The sequence below is a fragment of the Lepisosteus oculatus genome, chromosome 7 (assembly GCF_040954835.1).
Source record: "Lepisosteus oculatus isolate fLepOcu1 chromosome 7, fLepOcu1.hap2, whole genome shotgun sequence".
NCBI lineage: Eukaryota > Metazoa > Chordata > Actinopteri > Semionotiformes > Lepisosteidae > Lepisosteus > Lepisosteus oculatus.
Window position 1 is genome coordinate 56,852,329 of NC_090702.1, and position 25,856 is coordinate 56,878,184.

At 52.6% G+C, this 25,856-nt stretch overlaps 1 protein-coding gene across 3 annotated transcripts; it reads left to right on the forward strand.

Annotated features, from left to right (window-relative positions):
• Positions 1-873: 873 nt before the first annotated feature.
• aldh1l2 (aldehyde dehydrogenase 1 family, member L2) lies at positions 874-25,856 on the forward strand. 3 transcript variants are annotated; one of them, XM_069192891.1, is made up of 24 exons: positions 874-1,022; positions 1,692-1,775; positions 4,390-4,534; positions 8,288-8,522; positions 9,779-9,944; positions 10,926-11,027; positions 12,568-12,657; positions 12,995-13,127; positions 13,511-13,641; positions 14,236-14,327; positions 14,696-14,843; positions 15,323-15,442; positions 15,833-15,960; positions 16,123-16,273; positions 17,207-17,277; positions 17,906-18,011; positions 19,182-19,269; positions 19,360-19,453; positions 20,430-20,529; positions 20,697-20,795; positions 21,208-21,373; positions 21,681-21,786; positions 22,853-23,052; positions 25,315-25,856. In XM_069192891.1, exons 2-24 carry the CDS (start codon positions 1,728-1,730, stop codon positions 25,368-25,370), a joined length of 2,775 nt encoding a protein of 924 aa, XP_069048992.1. In that variant the 5' UTR covers positions 874-1,022; positions 1,692-1,727; the 3' UTR covers positions 25,371-25,856. The 3 variants fall into 3 exon arrangements, with proteins under 3 accessions (XP_069048992.1, XP_069048993.1, XP_069048994.1); XM_069192892.1 differs by having other exon boundaries at positions 880-971; XM_069192893.1 differs by lacking the exon at positions 874-1,022 and having other exon boundaries at positions 1,356-1,775; positions 12,995-13,129; positions 13,516-13,641.

Sequence of the window (25,856 nt, forward strand, 5' to 3'; positions counted from 1 at the left end):
CAGGCCCCAGCTCCCCTGTGACCCCCTGTGATGGCTGAAACTCTACAGAATCATTTTAAGCACAAAAGGCGTAGCCAAGACCCCACTGCTCCAATAATGCTTTGAAAGCAGCGCATCAAAGAATTCCTGTCCAACAATGGAGGTATGTAGGATTAATAAAGAATTAAGGAAATTAATCTGCAGGCGTCCCGTGAGACTGCTGCCTTTTCCCAGGTGGAGCTGCATTTCAGAGCTGAGCAAAGAGAGGATTCTCTTGTGAGCAAAGTGCTTTGAGACGGTTAGGTATAAGAATTATAGTCCTAAACATTATTTCATTTAGAAAAGGTATGGTATAGCACGTTAAAAATAAAAGATCTTGGGCGTGACGTTTGGGTGGAGAGCTGCGTCAGCGTGCGCTGGCTGAAAAGGAACAAGCAGGGGTCCACTCCACACGGAAGAGCGGAGAGAAGGAAAAACTGCAAAGGTCAGGCGTGAGTCTCAGCTGCCCAAATACCGTGTCTCTTCTTTCCATGTCGGGACGATCCTGTACTTGTCCCATAACACACTGTAGCGCAGGGGAGCTGAATGCGTGCCGGTTTGCATTTAATAGAGGCTGAAGAGACGTAAATAATTGCAAGGTCAAGTAACCTGGCATTAGTACGCGATACAAACAGGTGAAGATAAGCGAAGCCCCATTTAGACGATTAGTGCGGCGAGCAAGCGGCCCTTATCCAGCCTGTGACGTGTCCAGTCGAGGCATGGTAGAGGGGCGGGGCCGCAGTAGCGCAAGCCCCTGCCGTTCCCACTCCGCCAGCCAATCAGGAGCCGCCCCCTCCACTCACGCCTGCGCGCGGGGGGCGTGGCCCGGGGGGCTCGCTGCGTGCCTGCCGCCGAGAGATGCGGGCTGGTTTCAATTCGACTCAGTTCAGAAGGACTAACTTGCACGACCAACGGAGGCTCTTGCCTGCTGGACTGCAGCTCTAGAGAGTATCGTGAGTGTCCTGCTTCCCCAGCAGGTTTCGAAGCTGTTCTGATTCTGACAGGTGGGAATTCTGGGATCAGATTTGTGATTTTAAAGAAGAATGTCTAATCCCACAGTGCAGTAGGAAGTGCACCTCTGTCTCTGTTTCTCCCTGCTGGCAGTGGGAGCACAGCCTGTCCTCTCTGGGCACCAGGTCTGCCTGTGTCCAGTTTCTGTGTCCACGCCGTGGTCACTAAACCTGTCCTCTCTGGATAGCCAGGTCTGCCAGCCCTGCTCCAGCAGTGCCAAATTCTAGGACCACATCATAATAGATATTGAACGTTGTTGGGCTCAGGCTGCAGCCCTGTCTCACCCAACGACCCTTTCACTGTTCTCAGAGTACATTGATTTATTTACATTGCAGACCTTAAACCCTACTCCACTTTGAAGAAGTCTGTACAACAGTCCTTCGTGTCAAATTGAATCAAGTGCTCTTTTTAAAAACCAATACAACGGGCAGTGTCAAATGTGTGAGACGTGCTCGCTACGCACCAAGGAACAGCTCCCCAGTCAACGCGCAGGCACGATGTGGACAGCGGGGACGCGCACGTCGGCCGGCGCGCTCGCCGGTCGCGTGTGGGAGCTCCGCCGAGTTCGGGTCTCCTGCTGCACACAGTATGAGAGAGGCGTGCGGGGTCGTCTAGAGCACTGGTCACTGTCTCTGCAGCAGGCTTCTTCCTTTTTCTTCCAGTAACAATTACGACAGCTCCACTGGGTGGCCGGCATCATGCTGTGGACAGCCAGGCAGGTCATTAGGAATTTCTCCACAGCTCCCGTGAGTAGCTGAATTGGTTGTCATTTTTTTGTGGAACTGCTGTGTTGCATAGCATCGCTGTCACAAGAGGTTAGAAGCAAATTCGAGCTCTTTGCACTGACAGTGAAAAACACAGGGCCTTCGCTGTAGTATAAAGAGTCTCTAAATCTTGAATTTTCACACGAACTATTTCGCGTTTTATCGAGTATATTTAAATACATCATTAAAGACCTGATTTCCTCCCACGTGTGAGAGTTGTACCGTACCTTGCAGTGCAATCATATAAAAACGATGCATATGGATTTTGTGTCTCTGTTGCTACGCGTAGCCCAGGAAGTTTAAACAGTTTCACCAGTCTCTGTTGGAAAAAAAAACAACAAATCTTTGCAAGGAAACAATGTATCAAATGAGTTGCACTGTATACACGTTGCAGCTGACGTCGTGAGATCTTGCTGTACTGGTGTTTAACTGCATTCTGAAACTATTTGCTGAATGATCGTATTCTCAGCCAGGCATGTGCTGTCGCATATGTAGTGTTTCAGAAAACCTCGTTTTTCTTCTCCGCCACGTTGATGCGCGGTGCACTTGCTGGCTGCCTTCCAGGATTCGACGCATTTCTCCTGGATTATGAATTGCATCAGCAGTCCCGGCATCCAGGGAACACGTTGCGCGGATCCTGTTGCACTGCGCCGTCGCCTTGCCCAGCCGATCGCTGCTATTTTTAACTGGGCGCTCGGCGGGGCCGCCAGCGTGTCATCTTGCGAGGGGGACGTGGATCTCCTGCTTTATGAATCGAGATCGCAACGTTAGACGCCTCGGCTCTGTCCCCGGAACTGCGCCGGGAGATCAGCACCGCTCCTCCTTGAGACACCCCTCCCCCATCGCTACGCCGCCTCAAGACGCGAAGAGTTGGAATAATCGCGCTGCACCTGATCGCCTCAGATAATTACGTACGCTCCAGGCCAACTGTCCAATTAAATTATTCCCTTTCAGACATTGAGCTAACTATAATATCCACCCTTCTGTTCTAACTCGCCGACAGACTGAATGACCTTCTCCGTTTCGCTGCTGTGTTCTCCTGGGCTCAGGCCACTGTGCTTGAGACTTTCCCCGCTCCTACAATGCGATTCCTCTTAGGCTCTGTGGAAAACTGCTGGGTGCATAAGGCCCGCACTTCTGCCTTTATCAAGTGGAAGTCAGCGCTAATTGTCTGCATTAGTTAGCTATCGAACCCTTTCCAGAGGGGCTGTGGGTTTTCCCCCTTCTGAGGAGACTGTGAATGAAGGCTTTATCTTACCGGGAGTCAATACAGAGGGTTAACGCCCAGCAGGTCAAGGCCTCAGAGTACGTGGTACCAGGCTTATTAATTGGATATGCAGATGTGCTGTCTGTGTGGAGTTCGCATGTTCTTCCTGGGTTTGTGTGGGTTTCCCCTGGGTGCCTTGGTAGGGTAATCTGGTAGGTTAATTGGTTCTGGGAAGATTGGCCCTGGTGTGGCAGTGTGCATGCTTGTGCACGGAAAACAGACCACAAGCAATCCAGCAGCTTTGCCATTACATATAGACAGGTGTGTGTACCCACACAGACTGCTTGTTTCTCCCTAGAGTTTTTATTCCTCATGTTTCACACAGTTAATGGAGGATACTGTATTCATACTCATTCTGCATTCCCAAGTCTAGTCCTGGCAGTAAAGGACAAAGGAACTCTCCCGATATAACCCACTTCGACCCACTTCGACCCACTTCGACCCACTCCGACCCACTGCGATCTGTGTAACACTATCAGAGCTGCAGCCTTGGTTTGCCTGGGTTGGAGCTCTGCTGTGAAAGGCCTCCCCTCTTGAAGACTGTTCTCTTCCTGAGCTGTCAGACAGCTGTGGAGCTTCGACAGCTGTCCGAGATGCCTGGAGGCGTCCACTGACTTACTGCAGTCTTATGAGCATTAGTGTATTTCTCTTCAGGTTGTGCCTTTAGTCTTAAGAAACAAGAATACTTTGTTTTCTTGAGGCTGTTTTTGTTTTTTACTCTGTGCACAGTACTTAGCCTGTAGCATCTCTGTCTATCATTTGCATAGCGAGGCTTTGATACTGCAACGTGAATAAACATATTTAGGCTCCAGGCAAGCTCTGTACACCTGGTCCCATTTCTGTGCACAATAGTCACACCTAGACGTTAACCGCAGGTGGACCTGAAGCAGAGTGAGAGCCTTCAGGGCTCTGAACTTGTAGGTCAGGAAACTGAGATCAGCCAAGATCTGGTTTGGTCTGCAGCTCCTGCATGTTTTAACTTGTTTTGCAGGAGGAGGTGCAAAATATTCCTGCATTTCTCTTGGTCTCTCTTGACCTGGTGCTTCTCTCTGCTTGTGCTCTGTCCAGACCGAAGGCTAGTGTTCAGGGGAGGAGTCGGGGTGAGCAGTCAGTCACACTGATGCACACGTGCAGAGAGTTAAAGCCCTGGGTGCCTCAAGCGAGTGCTGTGTGCACCGTGTGTGAGATAAACGGGCTGCTTGAATTCTACAGAATGGCCGTGAGAGAGTGGGAGCTGGTTGTGTGGAATAGTGAAGTATTCCTGCAGTAGCGCCACGCGGTAGAAAAGGGCTTTGTCACCTATTTTTGCTTTCTGTCCTTCCTCCACAGGTGTGCTTCCAGAATACGCTGAAGCTGGCCCTGATTGGGCAGAGCCTGTTCGGACAGGAAGTGTACAGCCAGCTGCGGAAGCAGGGCCACAGGGTGGTGGGCGTGTTCACCGTTCCTGATAAGGATGGGAAGGCCGACCCACTGGGTGAGAGAGAGAGAGTGGGGGCGCAGGCTGGGTGAGAGAGAGAGGGTGGGGGCGCAGGCTGGGTGAGTGTGGGAGAGTGGGGGCGCAGGCTGGGTGAGTGTGAGAGAGTGGGGGCGCAGGCTGGGTGAGTGAGAGAGAGTGGGGGCGCAGGCTGGGTGAGAGAGAGAGTGGGGGCGCAGGCTGGGTGAGAGAGAGAGTGGGGGCGCAGGCTGGGTGAGAGAGAGAGTGGGGGCGCAGGCTGGGTGAGTGTGAGAGAGTGGGGGCGCAGGCTGGGTGAGAGAGAGAGTGGGGGCGCAGGCTGGGTGAGAGAGAGAGAGTGGGGGCGCAGGCTGGGTGAGAGAGAGTGGGGGCGCAGGCTGGGTGAGAGAGAGAGAGTGGGGGCGCAGGCTGGGTGAGTGTGAGAGAGTGGGGGCGCAGGCTGGGTGAGTGTGAGAGAGTGGGGGCGCAGGCTGGGTGAGTGTGAGAGAGTGGGGGCGCAGGCTGGGTGAGAGAGAGAGAGTGGGGGCGCAGGCTGGGTGAGAGAGAGAGAGTGGGGGCGCAGGCTGGGTGAGAGAGAGAGTGGGGGCGCAGGCTGGGTGAGTGAGAGAGAGTGGGGGCGCAGGCTGGGTGAGTGTGAGAGAGTGGGGGCGCAGGCTGGGTGAGAGAGAGAGGGTGGGGGCGCAGGCTGGGTGAGTGTGGGAGAGTGGGGGCGCAGGCTGGGTGAGTGTGAGAGAGTGGGGGCGCAGGCTGGGTGAGTGAGAGAGAGTGGGGGCGCAGGCTGGGTGAGTGAGAGAGAGTGGGGGCGCAGGCTGGGTGAGAGAGAGAGTGGGGGCGCAGGCTGGGTGAGTGTGAGAGAGTGGGGGCGCAGGCTGGGTGAGTGTGAGAGAGTGGGGGCGCAGGCTGGGTGAGAGAGAGAGAGTGGGGGCGCAGGCTGGGTGAGTGAGAGAGTGGGGGCGCAGGCTGGGTGAGTGTGAGAGAGTGGGGGCGCAGGCTGGGTGAGAGAGAGAGTGGGGGCGCAGGCTGGGTGAGAGAGAGAGAGTGGGGGCGCAGGCTGGGTGAGAGAGAGAGAGTGGGGGCGCAGGCTGGGTGAGTGTGAGAGAGTGGGGGCGCAGGCTGGGTGAGTGTGAGAGAGTGGGGGCGCAGGCTGGGTGAGAGAGAGAGAGTGGGGGCGCAGGCTGGGTGAGAGAGAGAGTGGGGGCGCAGGCTGGGTGAGTGTGAGAGAGTGGGGGCGCAGGCTGGGTGAGAGAGAGAGTGGGGGCGCAGGCTGGGTGAGTGTGAGAGAGTGGGGGCGCAGGCTGGGTGAGTGTGAGAGAGTGGGGGCGCAGGCTGGGTGAGAGAGAGAGAGTGGGGGCGCAGGCTGGGTGAGAGAGAGAGAGTGGGGGCGCAGGCTGGGTGAGTGTGGGAGCTCTGGCAGGTGGCAGCTGCTAGTTCAGCACAACGCCCTGAGTAAAGTCTCTTATCTGCCTCTATCACTTGTATCCTGGTCGCAGGCAGAGTCTGCAGGGCCTGTAGTGTGTGCAGCTCACAGTGTCCCTCAGATGTGTTTACTGACTTGTGAACTGGAAACCTTCATCGGGCGCCAATGAATATTGTGGAACCATATGTGAAAATGCCTTTACTTTCATGAAAGGTAGCATAGTCTCAAGAATGGCGCCCTGCTTGTGTCTCAGTTGTGTGTGAAAGTTTTGGTCTTGTTTGTATATTGTGTGTGCCCAATAAAAGAAAATAAATTGACCCTGCGCATTGTCCTTTGAGTATTGCTGTCTATAAACAGTTCAGATAGATGCGGTTACTGCAGGCAGTGCAGCAGAGTGTTTTACTGAGACCTCTGCAGGGGAAGTTCTTTCCTACCCCGTGAGTCTATTGGACAGACGGCTGTCCCAGATTCAGGAAGTGACTGCTGCCATGTGCTCTTGCACAGATCTGCAGATCGACAGTACACAGGCCGTACTTTCAGCCCTGTGTCCCCTTGTGTCATGGGGCATTTCAAGTTGTCATCTTCTGACATGCTCATGAGCTCGTGCTTTAAGATACAGCCTCTAGCCTTGAAAGAACATTGGCTCTACAGCCTCTAAACTCTAAGAGGATTTTGTGAGCATCCATCCATCCATCCATCCATTTTCTAACCACTTTATCCAATTCAGAGTCGTGGAGGATCCGGAGCCCATCCTGGGAATCAGCTGGTACAAGGCAGGATACACCCAGAACAGGGCACACATAGACACATAGTCACACCAGGCCCAATTTTCCCAGAAGCCAGTTAACCTACCAGTATGTCTCTGGACTGGGAAACTGGAACACCAGGAGGAAACCCACGCTGCCATGCTGCCCATTCTGTGAACACACTGTACTGAAATAGTCATTAACATAGCAGCTGCCATGTGGCCCTGCAGTAAACTCTGAGCTCTGAGCAAATACCACTTTTTATTAAGACACCGTCTGCTTTTGTGTTGCTGAGCAGACACTCAGGATATCCACGGTGACTTATAAAACTAACAATAATTTAACATAAATACGAATCAAAGAGATTGTTCAAATGCAGTTATGAAATAAATAAAATACAATTGAGAAGAAAAAGGAAATGGTGAGCCTGTAGATGGTAGCAGTGCAGTGCCTGTGCAGAGTGGAGTGGAAACAACGTTCCTCATGCGGTAGGGCAGTAAGCAGCCTGCAGATGCAGAGCTGTGGAGTGGGAGTGGACAGGCAGCCTGCAGGCCTGTGGTCAGAGTGCAGTGAGGACTGATACTGTAGGTGACAGAGTGATTTTCTAAGCAAACACACAGTGAAAAATACCTTTCACAGTTGTGGAGCGTCTGTGATCAAAACCAATGAGTGGGCACTCGTAGATCAATAAACTCAATAACATCTCGACCTCTGAAGAGTACGGGTGTGACAGGCCGTTAATTTTCCTTCTGCATTTTCCAATTATTTTCGGTATTTCGCTGCTAGAGAGGCGGTTAATCATCTGCTGTTCCCTGGCGACTGTAGCCATTGTTAGAGGCTGTAATGAGCACTTTTATTCGCCTTCCGTGAAAGTTAATTTTCTGCTTCATTGCTGATATCTGAATGTTAAAAGTCGTTCCAGTGACTGTAGGATTCAGCTCTGTCCTTGTTCATTATCATCACCCAGGGACAGAGAGACAGCAGCCTGGCGGGTGGTGGCGGTTACAGGCTCTGGTCCAGGGGGCTGTGGGTTCAGATACTGGGTGGGGCACCGTTATTTTGCTCTTGAGCAAGGCACTGCACTCAGATTGCTGCAAACGGGGTTTTGAGGTGGTCATTGTAAATGAGAATTTGTTCTTCATTATCATAACTTGTAAAAAGAGGGGATTTTTATTTTAATTATTTTACTATGTAAAAAAAAATGCCCCAGTCATTCCTCATTAAAAGCTCTGTGCTGCTGCTTACCATGCAGATGCAGGACTCGGTGCTGTGCGCTCTGTGCTGCTGCTCGCCCTGCTGACGAGGCAGGGCTCGGTGCTGCGTGCTCTGTGCTGCTGCTCGCCCTGCTGAAGAGGCAGGACTCGGTTCTGTGTGCTCTGTGCTGCTGCTCGCCCTGCTGACGAGGCAGGGCTCGGTGCTGTGTGCTCTGTGCTGCTGCTCGCCCTGCTGACGAGGCAGGGCTCGGTGCTCAGCCCAGGCTGCTGACACAGGGGTGGGTGAATCCTAAGCTCTGAAAGAGTAGATGTTGGCGCTCGCGGTTTGCGTTGCGTGGAGCGGGGTGGTGTCCACGGAGGCTGACGCAGTCTTGTTCTGTCGGCTGTGTGCTTCCAGCTGTGGCGGCGGAGAGGGATGGCACGCCGGTGTTCAAGTTCCCCAGGTGGAGGATGAAAGGCCAGCCCATCCCGGAGGTGGTGGACACCTACAAGGCGGTGGGTGCCGAGCTCAACGTCCTGCCCTTCTGCAGCCAGTTCATCCCCATGAGCGTGATCGACTACCCTAGGCACGGCTCCATCATCTACCACCCCTCCATCCTGCCCCTGCACCGTGGGGCCTCCGCTATCAACTGGTGAGTGGCGGGACTGCCCCGGGGCAGAGCGCACAGGGCTGCAGGATAAGATAAGATCACTTTATTGGCCAGATAAAATTTCTTGCATGAGGAATTTGTCTTTTCACAGACCCCAGCTTGCTCTCCATGAGACACACAGAGAGGGAGAGAAGCTGGGGGTCAGAGCGCAGGGTCAGCAGTTTATACGTCGCCCCTGGAGCAGTTGGGGTGAAGGGCCTTGCTCAGGGGCCCAGCGGAGTAGGATTCCTCTGCCGGCTGCGGGATATGAACCAGCAACCTTCCAGCCACAGGCGTAGATCCTGAGCCACAGAGCCACCGCTCCGCTCAAACTCATGGCGACAGCTGGGTTTGAACCCCTGACCTCCAGCATGCAAGGCACATGCCTTACCCATTACACCAGCGCGGTGTAAACCCTCGAGGAGGGGTGCCAGCTGAGCTGTTGGTGTTTTAGACACCAGGTGCCTGGCCCTTCTGCAGACCCCCGGTTTTACTCTGCTCTGGGCACAGTTCTACAGATCAGTGGCAGGGCCAGATTTAGGTGTTCGTAGGCCCTGGGCACTTTCACTCTGAAATGTGTAAAAAGAGGGGTAAACGCCAATTGAATGACGCCGATTGACATGATGCACTTTAAACTATTCTCATGCTAGACCACCTGATTGATGGAGCGAGTCGAGTGACCGTCACTTCGACACTTCTGGTTTCTAGAACAGCCGCTAGATACTGTATGGTGATTGATCCGGAGCACCTTGAGTCGAATCGCAAGCAGGTTGTTTCAGCTTGTTTCTCGTGAGTCACTAGTGTCTCCCTCCTTCGTAGGCCCTAGGCACTGTGCCTGCAGGGCCTGATGGGAAATCAGACACTGATGAGCTGCATGTGGCTTTTGATGTATAGACACATCTGAAACAAGAAACCTGAAATATTCTCAGACGGCATAGTGCCTGACTACTTTAAAGCAAAGCTAGAGTCTGAAAAGAACAATGTTTCTTCAGGTGCGTCTCTCTGTTTTTAAGGTGGATGATTTTGTGTTGCGGTGATCAGAGAACTGCCGGCTAAGTGCACATCTCTGCAGTCTGCTGGCTGCGCAGATCTGTCAGCGTCTGGGGGCTCTAGAGCTCCAGCTGCGTGGACAGCCGGGGGGACAGGAGAGATTTAGGAGTTCGCTGGCCTGTGTATTCGTCCAGCGACTGTGTCGGGAGACCAGCTCGCGGTCTGACAGGAGCTCTGAGCCACAGCATGCTGTTCCCTGCTCCCTCCAGGACGCTGATCCATGGGGATAGGAAGGCAGGCTTCTCCATCTTCTGGGCGGACGACGGCCTGGACACGGGGCCCATTCTGCTGCAGAGGGAGTGTCCAGTGGAGCCCAACGACACAGTCGACACCCTGTACAACCGCTTCCTCTTCCCGGAGGGGATCAAAGGCATGGTAATACTGTCCAGCTCCTGCCAGTGTGGTAATACTGTCCAGCTCCTTACCAGTGTGGTAATACTGTCCAGCTCCTGCCAGTGTGGTAATACTGTCCAGCTCCTGCCAGTGTGGTAATACTGTCCAGCTCCTGCCAGTGTGGTAATACTGTCCAGCTCCCGGCAGTGTGGTAATACTGTCCAGCTCCTGCCAGTGTGGTAATACTGTCCAGCTGCTGCCGGTGTGGTAATACTGTCCAGCTCCCGGCAGTGTGGTAATACTGTCCAGCTCCTGCCAGTGTGGTAATACTGTCCAGCTCCTGCCGGTGTGGTAATACTGTCCAGCTCCTTACCAGTGTGGTAATACTGTCCAGCTCCTGCCAGTGTGGTAATACTGTCCAGCTCCTGCCGGTGTGGTAATACTGTCCAGCTCCTTACCAGTGTGGTAATACTGTCCAGCTCCTTACCAGTGTGGTAATACTGTCCAGCTCCTTACCAGTGTGGTAATACTGTCCAGCTGCTGCCGGTGTTGTAATACTGTCCAGCTCCTGCCAGTGTGGTAATACTGTCCAGCTCCTGCCAGTGTGGTAATACTGTCCAGCTCCTGCCAGTGTGGTAATACTGTCCAGCTCCTGCCGGTGTGGTAATACTGTCCAGCTCCTTACCAGTGTGGTAATACTGTCCAGCTCCTTACCAGTGTGGTAATACTGTCCAGCTCCTGCCGGTGTGGTAATACTGTCCAGCTCCCGGCAGCCATGAGCTCTTTCTGAGACAGTTTGACTAGAACTACTTGCAGTACATATGTGCCATAATTGGAAGCTCTGGTTTAATGATGACCAACAGTTCCACAGTCTTTTTACTGTGTTGCACTGGAGCAACACTGCTCTCAATTACTGTCAGCTGAGGCCTGCGCTCAGAATACAGGACTGGGGCTTCTCATAGTCCAGTGAATGAGCTTATCACTTTATTCTGAGAGAGATCTTTACACCCGTCTCTGCTGCAGGTGGAAGCCGTGCAGCTGATTGCCGAAGGGAAAGCGCCACGCATTCCCCAGCCTGAAGAGGGCGCCAGTTATGAAGGCATTCAGAAGAAGTCCAACGCCCAGGTGAGCCTGGGACTGGGAACCCAACGGGTTGCTCTGTTTTGTAGTCTTTCCCCTGCTCTTCTGAGACGGCAGAACAGGAGTGAGAAAGACCTTGTGCCGGGTTTCGTCTCGAGACTGGAGGTATGGGCTGGGGTGGATTCCCCAGGCAGAAGGAGGGAATCAGCTGGTTGGCCCTGTGCTTAACTGAGAAACTCCTCAGGAGTTGCGGCTGTCAGGTGCAGAGGGCAGGGAGCTGTGTCTAAGCTCCTACAGTTCAGGGAGAGTGTGCTAGTTGTATCCCAAATTGCAGTGTTTAGGTAGCACAGGGGTGATTAACCCCTGTTTGAGGAGTTAGAGTGCGCACAGTACACTTTCCACACACCAGCTCTCAGTGGGGAGGAGAACAGAGTGATGAAGCCAGTTCAGAGATGGGGATTATTAGGAGGCCATGATTGGTAAGGGCCAGAGGGAAATTTGGCCAGGATGCCGGGGTAACACCCCTACTCTTTTTGAGAAATACCCTGGAATTTTTAATGACCACAGAGAGTCAGGACCTTAGTTATACGTCTCATCCAAACAACAGCGCCTATTTACAATATAGTCTCCCCATCACTATGCTGGGGCATTAGGACCCACACAGACTGCAGGGTGAGCGCCCACTACTGGCCCCACTAACACCTCTTCCATCAGCAACCTTAGTTTTTCCCAGGAGGTCTCCCATCCAGGTACTGACCAGGCTCACACCTGCTGAGCTTCAGTGGACTACCAGTGGTGAGTTGCAGGGTGATATGGCTGCTGGCAAATTAGTAGTGTTTATAGTTGGAAACTGGGGGCCTGTAGGTGACGCTCGCTGGTACAGTAGGTCTCGCATGAGACGGGGAACATGTATCTTCCAGTGTAAGGGAGACCGGCCGTGGAAGGGTGTGTCAGGGGTCCTGGAGCAGGAATGGGACAGGATTCTTCCTGGGAAGGGTGAGCCAGGTGGAGTGTGCTAGATGTTTCAGGGAATGAGAGGAAAGAGCTTTCTTTTGTTAGGAAGAAGAGAAATGGGGAATTCGGGAGTTCTTCAGGAATTCAGTTGTCCCGGTTCCCTCTGTGGAACAGAGGACTGGAGAGCTATTCCATGTGAGAAGAGGAACTGAAGATAATCTCTGTGAAGGACTGGTTTTTGGGACTGAGCAGGCTTCTCCAAAAGGGGACCACCGGTACATCTTAGGAGCCCAGAGAGGGGTTCTGTAAGCCAATAGTGACAGATCACTGAAACGCACACTCCTAGAGTGAAATCTTTGCTGGGTCAGGGCTGCAGTGTGTGGCTCTGGGGTCGGCATCCCTCACATGTGGGGGCGGGGGTGAAGAGTTGCAGGTGAGTGGCAAGCTGCAGGTGTGGCCCATATTTCTCAGGAGAAAGTAGTTTACTTTAAGGCCCTGGCAAGAGTCGCAGAACGCAGACAGCTGTACAGCTTCACAGGTGTCCTGGAAGGCTGGGGTTATATTGTAGTGACCCTCTGACAACTCCGGTGCTGCACCACTGGAATGAGTACATTTTCCCTGTTTTCCACAGGTTTCCTGGAACCAGCCAGCTCAGGCCATTCACAACTGGGTCCGCGGCCACGATAAAGTCCCGGGAGCGTGGGCCGTCATTGGCGGACAGGTACGGCGGGCACACCTGGTGGGCTTCTGCTCGGGTGTCCGAGAGGCCCGGGTTTTCTGCCCACTTCTTCTGGTCTTTTACTTTAACTGTCACTGGGTCATTACTGTTGCTAAACGAGGAAAAGGAAAATGCAGTGCTGTGCGTGAGCGTGTTATACAGGGACTCTCTGAGATATTGCAGAATAGAATTTGATCAGTTATTTCCAGACCAGCTGATGTATCCGGGGAGGCTGTTCAGAGAGACGTTCAGTTGGAACCTGTAACGTGACGAGTCAGGCAGCTCTGCTTCCCTGCGAAGGCCTGAGTTCACCAGCAGGTGGCGCTGTGTCTCTGTCCAGGCAGTGACCCTGTATGGCTCCTCCCTCCTGGCCGGTCCAGTGCCCCCTGGGGAGCCTCTGGACATCGAGGGAGCCCCGCAGCCCGGCATTGTCACCAGCAACGGACTGGTCCTCTTCGGCTCCGACGGGAAATCGGTACTTCCGCCGATCCGCGCGGCACGATCCCTTCCCGACCCGGGAGAGACTGCGGGAAAGGAGAACATCCGGGCAGCCTCTCAGAATCTGAGCTGCCTTGAAATTGTTGAGAACTGTTCCCCCTGAGAAAGACGAAGAGGGGTTTCAGTGAGAGGCAGCTCTCTGAGAGGGGACCCCCTCTTCTGCTTGTCATTACATTAGGCTGTTGAAGCGTTTTACAGAGTGACAGCATAGTAGTGCTGTTTATTGAATGAGAAATATAAATGTAATTTCATAAAGCAATACATTTTTCTACTGTCGGGAGCAGCAGTGGCTTCTCCTGAGCGGAGAGCGAGCAGCAGCTCTAGGCCGACGCTGGCTTCTCACGGCCCGTTCTTCTGCCGCAGCTCCTGGTGAAGAACCTGCAGTTTGAGGATGGCAGGATGATCCCGGCGTCCAAGTACTTCTCGGCCGGAGAGACGGCGAGTGTGGAGCTGACTGAGGAGGAGGAGAAGATCGCCGAGGAAATCCGGGTAGCCTTCCTCGCTGTCTCTGCTTCATGCTGCTCGAGCAGACCCACCCCAGGCGGTTTCCTTCCAGATAATCGTCCTGATTCCCCTGAAGAATCCAAAAAAGCTTTCCCTGTCTTCACTGTGGGCAAATTTACCACAAAGGGGAAAACATTCTGACTGTAATTACAGAGTACAGATGTATTTAACGTGCTCAGTTTTAAGGTACACTTATCTGGGAAACCTCATTTATTAAAAACACATCAACTACTTTAAGTTTAAATTAAATTAAAATGCGCACGGAAGTAAGAGATAAAAATGTTGACACCTCATGCGCCAAGCATTCATCATGGGCGTCTATCATCACAGTGAGCCCTAAGTGCTCCATGCTGCCCTCAAACCGGGGCCTTTGAGCTCTGTGTCTGTGTGGAGGAGTGTGGCAGCCCCTGGGGTCCGGAACAGTTTTTCCTCGGTTCAGTTCTCTGCTTGGCTTTGTCAGGAGCACTGGAAGAGCACTGTCAGGTCCTTCTGCTCAGTCTCACCAGCTCTGCTCAATCTCACCAGAGTGAAGTGCTCAGCAGATGGCTTTTCCGTTTCTGATCGCGCTTCTTGTTTCAGGCCATTTGGAAAGGCATTTTGAGCAACGTTCCAAAGATTGAGGACTCGACAGATTTCTTCAAATCTGGAGCAGCCTCAATGGATGTAGTGAGGTAAGTCTGGTTTGGGGAGTCCTTAACTTTTCAGAGTGTACTATGGTACTGATTGCGGTGAAAGTGTGAGGAGAGCTCAGTTAAAGAACATTGGGGTAAAGATGGAAAACCTCGGAAAGTAGCCTGACAGATTGTTAGTGAGGAACATTCCTTCAGCTGCAGCTCATTCCCTGCAGTTGGGCTGGGGCTCTACATTGCCTGTCAAGACTCCAGTGCCTCAGGCCTTGCTCTCAGTCAAGAGACGAGGCTGTCGTGACTCTCAGCACAGAGGCGAGGCAGTCGTGACTCTCAGCACAGAGGCGAGGCAGTCGTGACTCTCAGCACAGAGGCGAGGCAGTGAGGGTGTTGACGTGTCTTCCGCTCCGCAGGCTGGTGGAGGAGATCAAGCAGAAGTGTGAGGGGCTGCAGCTGGAGAACGAGGACGTGTACATGGCCACCAGCTTCCAGGACTTCATCCAGATGGTGGTCAGGAGGCGGAGGGGCGAGGACAGGGAGGAAGAGCTGGTTGTTGACCACGTGAGTCGGCACAGCCTGCCGAGGCTCAGTCTTCGTCACCAGAGGAGGATTTCTCATTTCATTTCTCAAGCAAAACACTGGCTGCTCCCACTCGAGAACTTTCAACAACATTGTATGAAGTTGTGTACAAATCCTGTATTTGACATGTTAGTCACTGCCCAGAATATTTCTGAAGAGGTCTCAGAAGCTTTGCTTTTGAATCCACATACTTTAATGGGGGTTTGAATTCTTCAGTATATAAACTTTAGAGCCTAAAAGCCTAAACTACGTACTGCAGCTGTGAGCGCAGCTCAGACCTCCTCCCTCCCTGAAGATCTCTGCTGTTTACCCACTGTATGGGTTTTGCAGTAGCTCCCCTAAACGTTTTAAGGTGTTATAAGTCTTCTACTATAAATTTATATTGGATTTTGCATTTTAGAACATTTATTTCACCAGCTAAAAGATCCTAAATAAACAAGTGGTTCTGTTTTGTTCATTAGGTAACTAAAGAAGTGAATAACATGACTGTGAAGATGCCGCATCAGTGTTTTATCAATGGGAAATTTGTGGATGCTGAAAGCGGAAAGACCTACGACACAGTCAACCCCACAGATGGCTCGGTGAGAATACTGAAATTCATTGGACATGCCAGTGAAGCTTCTTGAATCGAGTCCCCGTGGTTTAAATGCACAGCTTTGCTCATTCGTGGTCAAGAGAGAAGTTGGAGTTTAAAAGCGGTGTGCACATCTTAGCATCTTCAGGAACAAGCACTGCATGAGCTCCGGCATGCCCCAGTGGATCGTTTCACTTCTGATGCCATGAGAATTGTGAGGGGGTATCAAGCCCAAGAGCACAGTACATTATGATGCTGGGGAATGCTGGGCTCTTGCACTTGGCTGAAGTCGTTCTGCAGTCCTCCCAGGGGCCGCAGGGTTGTTTAATTCCCAGTGCCGCGCGCTGTGTGCCCCTGTGGTTCTGGTGGGCAGACTGGCTTCGCTGCTGTGTTCCAGGTTGTCTGTAAGGTGTCGTACTCGTCCGTGGCCGATGTGGACCAGGCTGTGGCGGCGGCGAAGGAGGCGTTTGAGCGAGGGCCCTGGGGGAAGATGAACCCCCGCGACCGAGGCCGGCTGCTGTACCGGTGAGTACGCGGTGCCCCGGCGCCAGGCTGAGCTCCACCTGCAGCTATTTCATACGCAGATCCGGGGTGACCACTTCTATATCCTCAAACAACAGAAGAGTTGCAGAGTCCTTGGCCGGTCATTACCATGGCTCCTCTGTGCTCTGTCCCGACTCTCCACAGGTTGGCTGACCTGATGGAGGAGCACCAGGAGGAGCTGGCCACCATTGAGACCTTGGACTCGGGCGCAGTGTACACCCTGGCACTGAAGACGCACGTGGGCATGTCTGTGCAGACCTTCCGCTACTTTGCTGGGTGGTGCGACAAGATCCAGGTATCGGCAAGTCATAGGCTAAGAAAGGACTTCACAGGAAGTCATAGGCCTAGAAAGGACTTCACAGGAAGTCATAGGCCTAGAAAGGACTTCACAGGAAGTCACAGGCCCCAGAAGGACTTCATAGGAAGTCATAGGCCCAGGAAAGACTTCATAGGAAGTCACAGGTGCAGGAAGGACTTCACAGGAATTCACAGGTCCCTGAAGGACTTCACAGGAAGTCACAGGCCCAGGAAGGACTTCACAGGCCCAAGAAGGACTTCACAGGAAGTCACAGGCCCAAGAAGGACTTCACAGGAAGTCACAGGCCCAGGAAGGACTTCACAGGAAGTCACAGGCCCAGGAAGGACTTCACAGGAAGTCACAGGCCCAAGAAGGACTTCACAGGAAGTCAAAGGCCCAGGCTGCTCATGACCTTATGACATTTATGGTGAATTGATCTCGCAGTTTCCGTGATTACATTGTGAGCGTTGATAGAGAGAAAAGTGTCAGCCAAGGCAGTTCTTGCTAGTGTTTGTCCCCATGAAAAGGCAAAGTAATATTTTGAGATTTGTAGTTTTATTATCATTGTATATTGCAGCTCAATAAAATGTCCACACCTTTCTGCCAGTCAGTGCCACACCTGCCGTCCTGCTGCAGAGCCAGTAGCGTGGCAGTAGGTGGCACAGGGGGCAGTGGCAAACTTCCTCTTTCTCCCCATGTGGGCACAGGGGTCACTACTGTGTGCAGAGCAGGGTGGGGTGACAATTGTACCTTCAAAAACCTTACCCGCTGTACTGAGTTCTATCATCGCTTTATTTCTAACAACCTGGTCGGCCGGTAAATGTGGTTGCACAAAGCAAAACCAAATAGAAATTAGTCCTTTAAAACATCCTCAGAAGAAGAGCTCGATTTTGAGTTTCATTTTCCAAGAGTATTGATCTTCTTCTGCAGGGCACAACCATACCCATCAACCAGGCCCGTCCCAACAACAACCTGACCTTCACCAAGAGGGAGCCGCTGGGGTGAGAACAGTGGGGCCAGGGAGCAGAGGTGCACTGAGGTCTTCTCACTGCATAGAAGCGGGAAATGACACCAGTATTCGTTACCCATCTTCCATGGGAGAGGTCGGCTCTCCGAGGCGCAGTGCTGTCACAGGACGCGCAGAAGGAGAAGGACAGCGGTCCTCTCTCCTGCTCTTTGTCAGTCTCAAAGGAACTGGAACACATGCAGATAAGATAAGATCACTTTATGAAGGGAAGCACATGTAAGCAGATGTGTCCATTTCACAGTAACAGGACTTCTGCAGTTTGCCGGACACCGATCTTCACCACTTATTTCCACATATTCAATACTGTTCTCATTTTGCGTGCCAGAAATGTACAGTGTTTTCGATTCTTTGTTGGGGTGCTATGTGCATTTACTGTACTTCAGCAACCCCCTCTCTCACCATCCATGATGCCTGACTAAACCCACTCACACCACATATGCATGCCTGTTCACCTGCAGCAATATGTCTGAATCAATTGAAAACAGCTGAACGTTGTCTGAACTAAGACCCTGAGGGACCTTCTGTGCTGCTCAGGGTCAGCTACTGTGTGCCCTCTGTGTGGTGTTTTCCTTGCGGATGCGACTTTGTGTGTCTCCTGACAGCGTCTGCGCCATTGTCATCCCCTGGAACTACCCCCTGATGATGCTGGCGTGGAAGAGTGCAGCTTGCTTAGCCGCTGGGAACACGCTGGTCCTGAAGCCTGCCCAGGTAAACCCTGACCCACAATCCCCTTCTCTCTCACTCTGGCCCCCCCTTTTTACACATTAGCCTACAATCCCTGTCTCTCAGGGATGTGCAGTGCTCTTCTTCCTGTTGTCCCTGACCAACCAGGTTGCCCTATTTCTATAGCCAGACTGTGGTGACTTTGACTTGACAAAAGTCAGCCTGTTTGCTGTCTATCACCCAGGTCAGATATGGTGCCAGGAAGCACTTGAGTCTGTGCTGTTCGCACATGTGTGAGTTACAGTGGTGCTGTAGTGAAGCTGGTTGGTGTTGATGTGACAGAGGACAGTTGGCTGAGAGACTCTTCGCTCAGCAGGATTATGGTGGTATGAGCACTGAACACTCAGCATGAGCAGGATGACTGTGTTGTGTATATTAGAGTGTATATTGCCTTGAGTGGCAGTACTTTTCCCAGAAGTATAATACAATTTATGGACACCTTCACCCTTAGCAAGACCAGAGAAATTGTTAAAAAAATTACATTTGCTAGCAGTCGCTGGATCAGGGAGCAGCTGTGTGTCCTGCTCCAGCCTATATAAGCCGATCGCCGAGCTGGTAGAGATGCAGATGCTTTCTTGGTGGAAGCAGGGAGGGTGAAGGAGAGTGGGTGCACTGACAGGAGAAGACAACTCTGTGAGAGCTGTTTTGTTGGTTTGCAGCTTGGAGTCTCTATGGCCACACGATTTGTCTCGAAGCCGGTAAGCAGCCTAGCTGCCTGACTGCTTTAGGTGGGACTGGGAGAAATGTAGCCAGGAGCCCTGCAGAGGACGAGGATTTATTTTAATTTGTTGTTGCAGGGTTAAACTGTAACGGTCTGTGTGTTGGTACCCGCCCACGTGCGTGCCCAGTGGTGACAGCGCTCTCCGCAGCATCGTTCTGCCCTTCAAGTGTTGTTTGCGGGTGATGTTTTTAGAGACGTCGATCTGCAGGGTTTCCTGGAGGACGTGTCCCCCACTGTGAGAAGTCTTGGTGTGTTAGGGGATCCCTCACTACCACAGAGAGCTACAGGCTAAAACAGTTAGCAAAGTTTTTATGGAAAGATTCGTATTAGTGAGTCTCCTTCTCATGGATCTATTAATCCACTAAACTCTTTCGACTGAGTAAGGCTCTCTGGATAACACCACTGAGACAGGCAGTGTGTCCGTCTTGTCGCAGGTGACGCCACTGACTGCGCTGAAGTTTGCAGAGCTCTCGGTCAAGGCTGGCATCCCCAAGGGTGTGATTAACATCGTGCCTGGCTCAGGTAACGAGGGGCTACAGCAGCTTCTGGAGCGGCCGCCTCCTTGCTGCCCCGGCCTCCTCTCACCCGGGCTCTGTTTGTCTCTGCCCACAGGAGGCCTGGTGGGGCAGCGCATGTCTGAGCACCCTGACATCCGTAAGCTGGGCTTCACCGGCTCCACACCCATTGGCAAGCAGATCATGAAGAGGTAGGACGCCACATCGCAGTCGCTGGGTCTCCACTGGGCTCACTGGCCCGGCTGGGCTTCCACCAGTCGGAGGCTGTAGGTATTGGAAGCTGTAGGTTTGAGTTTGACAAGATTGGCGTATGTGTTTAGCGAACAACTTGACCTTAAAGAGGAACCCTGGGAACAAACTGTAGTTCAGAAGGCACCCTGCCTGACAGCATAAGAATGGGCTGTGGAACTGATGGCCAAAACTTTTCGACATGAGAAATATTAGAACTTCTAAATTCACATTGAAGTAAATTTCAAAATGGAGAGAATGTTACTTTAATCAGGCTTAGAAAATCGTGAAAATTCTAGTTCTCCTTCTGACCCATTTGAAGCTCATTGTTATGATGGCTTAATGCCCCAGATGCAGTGCTCTACAGTGTGGCCTGCAGAGCTACAGAGCAGAGAGGGGCAGTTCTCTTTCTTTCACAGCTTCTTCCTCTGTGCAAGCACAGTGCAGTTCCCTCTGGACTAAGTCATTGTTCTAACGGGGAGTTTTTCCTCCACACTCTTTCCTTGTTAAATGAAGGACTGTTATTTCTGAGAGCCAGTTAGGTGCCATTGAGCTGTGAACTATAAAGGGAGTGTAGAGTGTCAGTAACACACACCCGCACTAAGACAAGTGACAGGTCTATTGGCAAATTACCCATGTGGTTTGTTTATTATGAATTAGGACATTAACGATACACAGGCAAATGTACTCAGCTGCCACATGAACTATCATTAAGCGATTGTTTTCAAATGGGGCAAGAGTAAGCGCTTGTAAAAACCAAGAACAGGCCGTAAGGCACTTTCTGTTTCCAGTTAACAGGCCTTAAGGTGGTAGATGTCAGGAAAGCATTCAGATCATCTGCAGGTCTGTGAAATTCAACTGCCCAACACATAGAATCTTGAGCTGCAGGCCAGGCAGCTCCCAGAGCCGTGCTAACGCGACACCTGCTCCCCCTTCCAGCTGTGCGGTGAGCAACCTGAAGAAGGTGTCCCTGGAGCTGGGGGGCAAGTCCCCCCTCATCATCTTCAGCGACTGCGAGCTGGACAAGGCTGTGCGCATGGTAAGCTGGGGTGCTGGGGCTCCCTCTTCACACACCCTCGTTCAGGGGAGGCGACGGGGTTGCTTTTGGAGTGACGAGGGAATTCAGTCTCGAGTGTTAGCCACGTGGAACAGGCATGGGCGATGAGCTGATGATTAAGGACCCAGACACAGGCTTCCTTTTTTTAGGGCATGGGGGCTGTATTCTTCAACAAAGGAGAGAACTGCATTGCAGCTGGCCGCCTGTTTGTGGAGGATTCCGTTCACGATGAGTTCGTCAGGAGAGTGGTGAGTGAAGATTTCACTGGCTTCGGATGTTGCTGACGAATGCACAGTATGAAGATGAACTGCTTGTGTAGGATATTATAAAGTTCAAGCTCAGTACTTTATTTCCATAACAACTAGTTGCCTGGATGTTGGTATAAAAGCTTACAGCACCAGCTGTTCGCAGGTGGTCTCCCATCCACATACTCAGCAGGCCCAACCCTCTTAGCCTCAGACGAGATCAGGCGTGCTCAGGGTGGCATGGCCACATGCCAGAAAAAGCTCCACAGTAGCATGTGAGGCCAGTTGTTTCTCCTGGCCAGGTCCCAGTCCAGCGAGGACTCCTGTAGGAAGTCAAACAGGAATGGAGTAGCAGGGCATTGTGTGGACTGGGCTGGAAAACCACTGCTGTCTCTCTCGCTGCGGTACCTCTCAGGTGGAGGAGATCAGGAAGATGAAGATCGGGGACCCCCTGGACCGCTCCACAGACCATGGGCCCCAGAACCACAGAGCCCACCTGGAGAAGCTGCTGGAGTACTGCGAGATCGGGAAGAAGGAGGGAGCCACACTGGTGTACGGAGGGCGACAGGTTCCACGGCCAGGTCAGGCAACACGCTCCTCTCCTCAGCTTCCTGTCCTTACACACTCACACACTGCTCCTGCACGCTCCTCTCCTCAGCTTCCTGTCCTTACACACTCACACACTGCTCCTGCACGCTCCTCTCCTCAGCTTCCTGTCCTTACACACTCACACACTGCTCCTGCACGCTCCTCTCCTCAGCTTCCTGTCCTTACACACTCACACACTGCTCCTGCACGCTCCTCTCCTCAGCTTCCTGTCCTTACACACTCACACACTGCTCCTGCACGCTTCTCTCCTCAGCTTCCTGTCCTTATTTTGTTTTTTAGGCTGTTTCATGGAACCCACAGTGTTCACAGATGTGGAGGATCACATGTACATCGCGAAGGAGGAGTCTTTTGGGCCCATTATGGTCATCTCCAAGTTTAGAGATGGGTGGGTTTATCTCACTAAGCTTTGTCTGAGATTGACAGGTCTGGATTTACTCTCACGCTGTCCACGTACATCCTTGCGAAGTAGGAACAAGGACAGGCTAATTCTAGGAGGACAAGTAGAAAGGAAAAACATTCTTGACTCTTGAGCCTCTTCAGGTGTCTGTTTAGAGCTGTGATTTTCACGATGAAAATGAATCCTTCAGACCCTGAATCAGCTGGAGAGCACACTTGAGTCCTTAATATCTGAAGAAAGCTCTGGGTGGTCCGAGAAAGCAGGGTAGTACAGCAACTTAATTTAACAGTTCTGACAACATTCATATCTATGTTGATACTTATGATAAATGTAATTCTCAGGCATCTTTAAAGAGTATATAAATACTGTATATTTCATTACTTTGTGCCGTCCTGTTCAGTAATCAAACACAAAATAAAATACACAGTGTATATATAAATAATTAGGGTGCTTCCCTGACATGATTTCAATATGGGTTACTCACAGTTTTCAGTGAACAAGTGGAGACTCCTTACACTTGCTTCAAAACTCACTCCTTACTCGTGTCATGTAAAGTTTCTGTATCACAGGAGAGGGTGCTGTGTGGGATTGAACACAAATGCAGAGCTGTCAGTGAGTTGTGAGATACAGTTGGTCCTCTCCCAGCATGCAGTGTAGCGTAGGTCTGACGCTAGTGCTACTCTCCCAGCATGCAGTGCTCTCCCAGCAGGCAGTGTGGTATAGGTCTGACCCTGGTGCTACTCTCCCAGCAGGCAGTGTGGTGTAGGTCTGACCCTGGTGCTACTCTCCCAGCAGGCAGTGTGGTGTAGGTCTGACCCTGGTGCTACTCTCCCAGCAGGCAGTGTGGTGTAGGTCTGAACCTGGTGCTACTCTCCCAGCAGGCAGTGTGGTGTAGGTCTGACCCTGGTGCTACTCTCCCAGCAGGCAGTGTGGTGTAGGTCTGACCCTGGTGCTACTCTCCCAGCAGGCAGTGTGGTGTAGGTCTGACCCTGGTGCTACTCTCCCAGCAGGCAGTGTGGTGTAGGTCTGACCCTGCTCTCCCACTCTCCAACAGGGATGTAGACGGTGTGCTCCAGAGGGCGAACAACACCGAGTTCGGACTGGCGTCCGGCGTCTTCACCCAGGACATCAGCAAGGCCATGTACGTGAGCGAGAGGCTGGAGGCCGGAACCGTGTTCATCAACACCTACAACAAGACCGACGTGGCCGCGCCCTTCGGGGGCTTCAAGCAGTCCGGGTTTGGGAAGGACCTTGGTAAGATATCGTCCCTCTCCACTGAACAGCCTGACAGCAGGGGCTTCTCCCTGTGCAAGCTCTTTCTGAACAAGCCCTCGGAGTTCCTGTTCAAGGAAATCAGCTTCTGTGCAAAAAGAGCTCCTTCTGTAATGTAATTAAATTAAGATAGTCTGAATGTAACCACATAACCTCAGCTCTGAGCCTCGCTGTCCCTGCTCTCTGTGTGAAAGAGCTGCCTCAGCTCTGAGCCTCGCTGTCCCTGCTCTGTGTGTGAAAGACCTGCCTCAGCTCTGAGCTTCGCTGTCCCTGCTCTGTGTGTGGAGGAGCTGCCTCAGCTCTGAGCTTCGCTGTCCCTGCTCTGTGTGTGAAAGAGCTGCCTCAGCTCTGAGCCTCACTGTCCCTCCTCTGTGTGTGTGAAGGAGCTGCCTCAGCTCTGAGCCTCGCTGTCTCTGCTCTGTGTGTGTGAAGGAGCTGCCTCAGCTCTGAGCCTCGCTGTCCCTGCTCTGTGTGTGTGGAGGAGCTGCCTCAGCTCTGAGCCTCGCTGTCCCTGCTCTGTGTGTGTGGAGGAGCTGCCTCAGCTCTGAGCCTCGCTGTCCCTGCTCTGTGTGTGGAGGAGCTGCCTCAGCTCTGAGCCTCGCTGTCCCTGCTCTGTGTGTGGAGGAGCTGCCTCAGCTCTGAGCCTTGCTGTCCCTGCTCTGTGTGTGTGAAGGGGCTGCCTCAGCTCTGAGCCTCGCTGTCTCTGCTCTGTGTGTGTGAAGGAGCTGCCTCAGCTTTGAGCCTCACTATCCCTGCTCTATGTGTGTGAAGGAGCTGCCTCAGCTCTGAGCCTCACTGTCCCTGCTCTGTGTGTGAAAGAGCTGCCTCAGCTCTGAGCCTCACTGTCCCTGCTCTGTGTGTGTGAAGGAGCTGCCTCAGCTCTGAGCCTCGCTGTCCCTATTCTGTGTGTGAAGGAGCTGCCTCAGCTCTGAGCCTCCCTGTCTCTGCTCTGTGTGTGTGAAGGAGCTGCCTCAGCTCTGAGCCTCGCTGTCTCTGCTCTGTGTGTGGAGGAGCTGCCTCAGCTCTGAGCCTTGCTGTCCCTGCTCTGTGTGTGAAGGAGCTGCCTCAGCTCTGAGCCTCCCTGTCCCTGCTCTGTGTGTGAAAGAGCTGCCTCAGCTCTGAGCCTCGCTGTCCCTGCTCTGTGTGTGGAGGAGCTGCCTCAGCTCTGAGCCTCGCTGTCCCTGCTCTGTGTGTGGAGGAGCTGTCTCAGCTCTGAGCCTCGCTGTCCCTGCTCTGTGTGTGAAGGAGCTGCCTCAGCTCTGAGCCTCGCTGTCCCTGCTCTGTGTGTGAAGGAGCTGCCTCAGCTCTGAGCCTCGCTGTCCCTGCTCTGTGTGTGAAGGAGCTGCTTCAGCTCTGAGCCTCGCTGTCCCTGCTCTGTGTATGTGAAGGAGCTGCCTCAGTTCTGAGCCTCGCTGTCCCTGCTCCGTGTGTGGAGGAGCTGCCTCAGCTCTGAGCCTCACTGTCCCTGCTCTGTGTATGTGAAGGAGCTGCCTCAGCTCTGAGCCTCGTTGTCCCTGCTCTGTGTGTGAAAGAGCTGCCTCAGCTCTGAGCCTCGCTGTCCCTGCTCTGTGTGTGGAGGAGCTGCCTCAGCTCTGAGCCTCACTGTCCCTGCTCTGTGTGTGAAGGAGCTGCCTCAGCTCTGAGCCTCGCTGTCCCTGCTCTGTGTGTGAAGGAGCTGCCTCAGCTCTGAGCCTCGCTGTCCCTGCTCTGTGTGTGTGAAGGAGCTGCCTCAGCTCTGAGCCTCGCTGTCTCTGCTCTGTGTGTGAAAGAGCTGCCTCAGCTCTGAGCCTCGCTGTCCCTGCTCTGTGTGTGGAGGAGCTGCCTCAGCTCTGAGCCTCACTGTCCCTGCTCTGTGTGTGAAGGAGCTGCCTCAGCTCTGAGCCTCGCTGTCCCTGCTCTGTGTGTGAAGGAGCTGCCTCAGCTCTGAGCCTCGCTGTCCCTGCTCTGTGTGTGTGAAGGAGCTGCCTCAGCTCTGAGCCTCGCTGTCTCTGCTCTGTGTGTGAAAGAGCTGCCTCAGCTCTGAGCCTCGCTGTCCCTGCTCTGTGTGTGGAGGAGCTGTCTCAGCTCTGAGCCTCGCTGTCCCTGCTCTGTGTGTGTGAAGGAGCTGCCTCAGCTCTGGGCCTCGCTGTCCCTGCTCTGTGTGTGTGAAGGAGCTGCCTCAGCTCTGGGCCTCGCTGTCCCTGCTCTGTGTGTGGAGGAGCTGCTGCACGGAGGCTGACGCTGTCTCTGCACATGTCCCTGCAGGGGAGGAAGCTCTGCACGAGTACCTGAGGACGAAAGCTGTGACAGTGGAGTACTGAAGCGGTCCCTTGGCCTCCTCATCACCAGCTGCAAGAAACACCAACAGCTGCTACTTCTTAAACATTCACTGCATCCATGTGCCTACAGATCTTTCATTTTTAAACTTAAAAAAAGACTGGTATTTAAGGACTCACTTCCAGAGATTTTATACACCAACCAGTTTGCATAGCATTACCTTAAACCAGACAAACCTACAGCAAAGAGATGAGCAGACGTCCAATCAAATCCAAAGCAGAAGGCTCATTTTTTTGAGTATTGCGAACTTTTGGACTTAACACTTAACACTGGATCACTTAACACCACCCACAGAACTGCAGAGAATTTAACAATAAATAGAACTATGTTTTTTAAACACAGAGGGTTTCTTTTTACTGAGGGAATTTGAGAGCAAAAGGTTTATTTTAGTTTGAATTTTCTTTTTTATAAGGTGGCTGTATATGTATACTTTTTAATGAATTTAAACACAGATGTCTGTGTGGAGTCTG

Coding starts and splice junctions, on each gene's coding strand:
- aldh1l2 (XM_069192891.1), top strand. CDS start 1,728: ATGCTGTGGACAGCCAGGCAGGTCATTAGGAATTTCTCCACAGCTCCC. Junction 21,374..21,680: donor GCGACAGGTTCCACGGCCAG/GTCAGGCAACAC, acceptor TTTGTTTTTTAG/GCTGTTTCATGGAACCCACA. Junction 23,053..25,314: donor CGGGTTTGGGAAGGACCTTG/GTAAGATATCGT, acceptor ATGTCCCTGCAG/GGGAGGAAGCTCTGCACGAG.